Source organism: Macaca nemestrina, chromosome 8 (genome assembly GCF_043159975.1).
Source record: "Macaca nemestrina isolate mMacNem1 chromosome 8, mMacNem.hap1, whole genome shotgun sequence".
Taxonomy (NCBI): Eukaryota; Metazoa; Chordata; class Mammalia; order Primates; family Cercopithecidae; genus Macaca; species Macaca nemestrina.
The window spans coordinates 116369621-116376181 of NC_092132.1; the positions used below are offsets into that span (position 1 = coordinate 116369621).

Sequence of the window (6561 nt, forward strand, 5' to 3'; positions counted from 1 at the left end):
TGGATTGAGCCACTTGGTGCTAGAGAAGAGAAGGCATTGAGTGAGGGAAATGTGCTTGGGAATTCTGGAGATTGTTATCCTGCCCTGCCCACTCTCTCAGGGGGTTCTCCTCAAGTACCCTGGAATGTTCCCGTGGCCCCTGTGGATCGCCACCACAAAGATTATGAGGTTCTGTTGTCCTGGCAACCAGTTGTCCAGCGTCTCTGCATTGGAGTTGCTAAGGTTCCAGGAAGAGGCAGGACTGCCCGGCCCAGCCTTGGAGGAAGACTTCTGGGCAGAAACGGAACACAGGAGCAGAGACACATAGTCTTGGCCCCAGTTTCATCTCAGTTATGCCCACCCTTTCAGTGTTCATGGATGTGCCCCTCGCTCACAAGCTAGAGGGCAGCTTGTTAAAGACCTACAAACAAGATGATTGCCCAAACAAGATGTTCTTAGCCTACAGAGGTAGATGCCTAGCAGTTCTGAAGTATAAGACTTAAGTGATGGTAACTGGCTCTAGGAAGACAGTGTTCCCTGCTGCAGGGGGAGAGGTGCGGCCCAAGCTTCTGCGGGTGGAGAGATCTTTTCTTATTAACAGAATTACCCAGTGGGGAAAAGTGCAGATAAGGTCCCAGGTCATTCCATGCTCTCTGCCCTTCTCTGGGGGCTTCTAGGGATTTGGTGAGAGCTATGTCCTCTTCCACAACTCTATGCTTGGGTGCCTGCGAGGCCATCCCACACTTCTTCAGCCTCTTACCTCCTCTCTCTCTCTCTTTCTCTTCCTGTTCTTGAACCAAGAATGGTTCTCCAAGGCCGGGCGCGGTGGCTCAAGCCTGTAATCCCAGCACTTTGGGAGGCCGAGACGGGCGGATCACGAGGTCAGGAGATCGAGACCATCCTGGCTAACACGGTGAAACCCCGTCTCTACTAAAAAATACAAAAAACTAGCCGGGCGAGGTGGCGGGCAACTGTAGTCCCAGCTACTCGGGAGGCTGAGGCAGGAGAATGGCATAAACCCAGGAGGCGGAGCTTGCAGTGAGCTGAGATCGGGCCACTGCACTCCAGCCTGGGCCACAAAGCGAGACTCCGTCTCAAAAAAAAAAAAAAAAAAAAAGAATGGTTCTCCAAATTGAGCCTTCTGATATGCAACTGGGGATCCCCGCTGTGAAAGTCAGGGTTAGCTTTATTTAGCTTCATCTACCTATAACTCTCATTTTGCATATTATTATTATTATTATTATTATTTTTGTTTGTTTTTGGAGACGGGGCCTCAGTCTGTTGCTCAGGCAGAAGTGCAGTGGCAAGATATCAGCTCACTGCCACCCTTTGCCTCCTGGGCTCAAACCATCCTCCTGCCTCAGCCTCCTGAGTAGCTGGGACTACAGGCGCTGGCCACCATGTCTGGCTGTTTTGTATGTTTTTATAGAGACAAGGTTTCATCATGTTGCCCAGGCTGGTCTTGAACTCCTGAACTCAAGTGATTCACCCACCTGAGCCTCCCGAAGTGCTGGGATTATAGGCTTGAGCCACTGATCCCGGGCTTGTATAATTTTTAACTTTTAAAATGGCATAGGTGGGGCCGGGCGCAGTGGCTCAAGTCTGTAATCCCAGCACTTTGGGAGGCTGACACGGGCGGATCACGAGGTCAGGAGATCGAGACCATCCTTGCTAACACAGTGAAACCCTGTCTCTACTAAAAAAAAAATACAAAAAAATAGCCGGGCGAGGTGGCGGGCGCCTGTAGTCTCAGCTACTCGGGAGGCTGAGGCAGGAGAATGGCGCAAACCCGGGAGGCGGAGCTTCCAGTGAGCTGAGATCCGGCCACTGCACTCCAGCCTGGGCGACAGAGCCAGACTCCGTCTCAAAAAAAAAAAAAAAAAAAAAAATGGCATAGGTTTCATTTGTCTTTTTTAAAAAGACAAAAATGATACACGTTCACTAACAGCATATTGTTTTCATCAAGCAGAAAAGAAAAGGGAAAGTTGTGTTTTCACAGGCACCTTCCCACAGCCCCACGGAGTTCAGGACAGACTTTTCTGTGGGCTGTCTGCAGAGCTCAGCCCCGGGGGCCCAAACCAGGCATCTGGAGCTTCCTCTGTGGTTTTCCTCACAGTCTGCATGACAAATGAAGGCCATCCCTGGGTTTCTCTCGTGGTGCAGAAGACCCGACTACAGATTTCACAGGATCCCTCCCTGGATTATGAGTACTTGCCCACCATGGGCCTGAAATCATTCATCCAGGCCTCTCTAGAACTCCTCTTTGGAAAGCACAGCCAAGCCATTGTGGAGAACCGGGTGAGAAGGCGGGCCCTCCCCTGGCTCATCCTGACACAGAGAGTGGGGCTCTGGGTCTGCACAACCTTAAACCCGAAAGGGTCCTTGGAGGGCACCCTGATATTGATAAAGGAGATACCTGAGGCTCAGAGAGTCCACAGCTTTAGCCATAGAGTCAGGATCGGAATCCTAGTCCAGGTATTCCCTCCTCACACTGCTGATTTGAAAGCTCTTTTGAGATACGAATGATCTGAATTGGAGGTGGTGTTAGTATTCCCGTTACTGTTTTATTTTTCAATGTATTATATATACATATATTTTGAGACAGAGTCTCACTCTGTCACCCAGGCTAGAGTGCAGTGGTGCCATCTCGGCTCACCGCAACCTCCACCTCCCAGGTTCAAGCAATTCTCGTGCTGCATCCTCCTGTGTAGCTGGAATCACAGGCGTGTGCCACCACGCCTGGCTAGTTTTTGTATTTTTTGTAGAGACAGGGTTTCACCATGTTGGCCAGACTGGTCTCAAACTCCTGGCCTCAGGGGATTCACCTACTTTGTCCTCCCAAAGTGCTGGGATTACAGGCATGAGCCACTGTGCCTGGCCTCCATTACTGTTTTAGAGTGTTATTTCTATTTCTTTTTATTTTTTAATGTTTATTTACTTATTATTCTTTTGAGATGGAGTCTCACTCTGTCACCCAGACTGGAGTGCAGTGGCCTGATCTCCACTCACTGCAACCTCCGCCTCCCAGGTTCAAGTGATTCTCCTGCCTCAGCCTCTTGAGTAGCTGGGATTACAGGTGTGTGCCACCACATCTGGCTAATTTTTGTATTTTTAGTAGAGACGGGGTTTCACCATGTTGGCCAGGCTGGTCTCAAACTCCTGACCTCAGGTGATCTGCCCACCTCGGCCTCCCAAAGTGCTGGAATTACAGGTGTGAGCCACTGCGCCAGGCCTATTTCTGTCTATTTCTTGATGGCAGGTAGCGGGTGTACATACTGTTGGTGACAGTGGTGCCTTCCAGCTTGGGGTCCAGTTTCTCAGAGCTTGGCATAAGGATGCTCGTATAGTTTACATCATCTCTTCTCAAAAAGGTTAGTCTTACCCAAGATGAGGGCGACAGCAAATCCCCATCCCCTGTTCCTAATACTCATCCCATTTGCCATCTTCACTGTTATCCCTCATTCTCTGTCATGAGCAAAATGGCGGACAAGCCAAGCTATTTATGTCCTTTTCCTGTTAATGTCCCACCTTCAGCCAGTGACTCTCAGCCTCACACTCCAGTACCTCTGCCTCCGTCTCTCTGTTTCCCATGTACCAGTTAGTGGGGGGGGGGCTGTGTTCCCACAGAACTGCATGGACTCGTCTTCCAGGACATGGGCTTTACCGTTTGTGAATACTCCATCTGGGACCCCAAGAAGCTATGCGTGGACCCCGACATACTCCTCAATGTGGTGGAGGTAGAGGGGCCCTGCTCAGAAACTCCTCCCCAGAGCTGACTTACAGCCTAATGTTCCTCTCCTCCCCACACCTCTTAAGTCATCCAAGACCTTTTCCAGGTTTGAATTTGCCTGGCCCTTCAATGGTAACTAACATGGAGGAGGACTTCACCCCCCAATGCCCTGGGGCCGCCACTCCTGGGTAAAGGTGAAGCCTGATGAGACTGTCTGTACTTGCAGCAGATCCCACATGGCTGTGTCCTTGTGATTGGGAACATTATCGACTGCAAGTTGACACCAAGTGGGTGGGCAAAGTTGGTGTCCATGATAAAGGTAAACCCAATCTCCCGCCCAGCCTTCCTGTCTTCGACTATCTGCTCTCTCCTCCATCCGTCTCATTCTTTTTTTGTTCTCCTTTCTCCTACAGAGCAAGCAGATATTCCCATTTTTTGATATTCCCTGTCAAGGTTTATACACCGGTGACTTGGAAGAAGATACTAGAATCTTACAATACTTTGTGTCTCAGGGCTTTGAGTTCTTCTGCAGCCAGTCTCTGTCCAAGAATTTTGGCATTTATGGTATGGTACAGGCAGAAGAAGGGAGGGTCTATTGCTGAAGTGGGGCCGTGCTCACAGCAGTGATGTTTTTGATATCTCCTCCTTAGGAGGGAGCCAAGGACTCCAGGGAGAGCACTATAGAGGCAGAAGTGGGGAGCACTGAGCTAGAATTTTGTTCTGTTACTCAATCTAGCCACCCAACCCAACTTGACTTAGATCATTTCACCCCCTCAGGCCTCTGTTTCCTCAACTATAAGATGAGAGGGTGGGGCTGGCATAGTGGGTGACACTTGTAATCCCACTTGACACTTCCCAGTCCCTCCTTTGGGAGGTCGAGGTTAGGTGACCACTTGAAGCCAGGAATTCAAGACCAGCCTGGGCAACACACCGAGACCCTGTCTCTACAAACAATTAAAGAAATCAGTTGGGCATAGTGGTACACACTGGTAGTCCTAGCTACCCGGGGGGCTGAGGCAGGAGGACTGCTTAAGCCCAGGAGGTTGAAGTTGCAGTGAGCTATGATTCCACTATTGCCCTCTAGCCTGGGTGACAGACAGAGAGATAGTCCCTTAAAAGAAAAAAAGGAAAGGAAAAAACAGAAGAGTAGAACTTAGTGATTTTTCAGTTTCCTTCCTCCTTTAAGACTCTGACTTATGGGTACTTTTGCTGGAAGGAGAGCCTCTGGCAACTTCCCAGAGCCTGAATACCACCCTGGCTGGGTTGCGATGAGGGTGGCTCAACCCTTTTTTCTGCGAGGTTGGAGGTTGAGATCTAGGTGAAGGCCTTAGGAGTGGAGGAAGGGGCTGAGGCTGAGGCTGTCTTCCCAACACTGCAGATGAAGGAGTGGGGATCCTAGTGGTGGTGGCAGTCAACAACCAGCAGCTGCTGGGTGTCCTCTCCCAGCTGAAGGGATTAGCCGAGGCCCTGTGGCTAAATCCTCCCAACACGGGTGCACGCATCATCACCTCCATCCTCTGCAACCCTGCTCTGCTGGCAGAATGGTAAGGGTGAGGGCTGGAGCAGGAAGGAATAGGAGGGGCCCTGGGTGCCTGCAGACCTGCTGATCCACAGGATTCAGCAGGGTGCTTCTCTCCTGCCCATGTGACCTTTTTACTCCATTCATTCGTCAACATTTACTGAGGACCTGATGTATACCAATGGCGGTGCCTATACCAAGGGTTGCCTTAGGGGACAGAGTAATAGGACATTTGTTTTGCACCCAGGTCAATGTTATCTGAACTCTTCCAGGTTGCTCGGGGAGATTAGACAGCATCAGGGGCTTGCAACTCTGGCAAAATCTGCCTGGGAGCCTCCTTGGCTTGCTTAAATTAATAAGGGATCAAATCTCCCTCCCACTCATAACCATCCCAGAGCCTCAGGCACTCTGTTGGGGACCTTTGAAGGTAAAAAGAGTGGACTGGCAATGAGGGAGGTTTGAGGGCAAGGGGGTCCTCACGCCCTCCTTTCTCATTGTCCTTCCTTGGTAGGAAGCAGAGTCTAAAAGAAGTTGTAGAGAACATCATGTTAACCAAGGAAAAAGTGAAGGAGAAACTCCGGCTCCTGGGAACCCCTGGGTCTTGGGGTCACATCACTGAGCAGAGTGGGACCCATGGCTATCTTGGACTCAACTGTAAGGGTCTGGGGGCGGGTGTCCCCCTTTCTGACCTTTGGCCTGTATTTGAGCATTAAACTTCACTGACTAGGTGACCAGTTCCTAGCTTCACTCTAGATTTTGATTCTGTCCTCTGGAAAACGGGCTGCTTTAAAGACACCTCTGGACCCCCAGAAGTACCGACACTCCCTGTCCTTCATAAACCAGCCTGGGTGCCTGGTGCAGTGGCTCATGCCTGTAATCTCAACACTTTGGGAGTCTCAGGATCTGAGACCTTGTTGTGATTTTAGCCCAGCAGGTGGAATACCTGGTCAGGAAGAAGCACATCTACATCCCCAAGAACAGTCAGATTAACTTCAGCTGCATCAATGCCAACAACATAAATTACATCACTGAGGGCATCAATGAGGCTGTCCTCCTCTCAGAGGGCTCAGAGATATGTCTTCCAAAGGAAAAAAAACCCTGATTGGAATAAAACTTTAGTCTTTGCAAAAATCTTGTGCTGATTATTCATTGCTACAATTAATTTATTTACAAAGCACTTTCTTCGCTTATTTATGAAGCAATGGGCTGGCCTCAGTACAGAGAAAGAGAGAGAGAGAGAGAGAGAGAGAAAGCCCTGGAGGGGAAGGGTATACCTACCTTCATTGGCCATCTTATATTTATTGAGCACCTACTACATTAAGGCCCTGAGCTG

At 49.9% G+C, this 6561-nt stretch overlaps 1 protein-coding gene across 3 annotated transcripts; it reads left to right on the forward strand.

The window, feature by feature from the left end:
* Positions 1-206: 206 nt before the first annotated feature.
* Positions 207-6359, forward strand: LOC105476577 (glutamic-oxaloacetic transaminase 1 like 1). Of its 3 annotated transcripts, none has more exons than XM_011732664.2 (9): positions 207-447; positions 2096-2277; positions 3239-3350; positions 3607-3716; positions 3936-4028; positions 4123-4273; positions 5088-5253; positions 5740-5882; positions 6155-6359. In XM_011732664.2, the coding sequence occupies exons 1-9, from the start codon at positions 333-335 to the stop codon at positions 6328-6330; spliced, it is 1248 nt and encodes a 415-aa protein (XP_011730966.1). In that variant the 5' UTR covers positions 207-332; the 3' UTR covers positions 6331-6359. The 3 variants fall into 3 exon arrangements, with proteins under 3 accessions (XP_011730966.1, XP_011730967.1, XP_070924492.1); XM_011732665.2 differs by having other exon boundaries at positions 3939-4028; positions 6155-6353; XM_071068391.1 differs by lacking the exon at positions 3936-4028 and having other exon boundaries at positions 6155-6353.
* Positions 6360-6561: the final 202 nt, after the last annotated feature.

What these genes read in the sequence shown, in the direction of transcription:
- LOC105476577 (XM_011732664.2), top strand. Translation starts at nt 333, where the DNA reads ATGCCCACCCTTTCAGTGTTCATGGATGTGCCCCTCGCTCACAAGCTA. An exon ending in CCTGCTCTGCTGGCAGAATG is followed by an intron (nt 5,254 to 5,739) that starts GTAAGGGTGAGG and finishes CTTCCTTGGTAG; the next exon opens with GAAGCAGAGTCTAAAAGAAG. An exon ending in TGGCTATCTTGGACTCAACT is followed by an intron (nt 5,883 to 6,154) that starts GTAAGGGTCTGG and finishes TTGTGATTTTAG; the next exon opens with CCCAGCAGGTGGAATACCTG.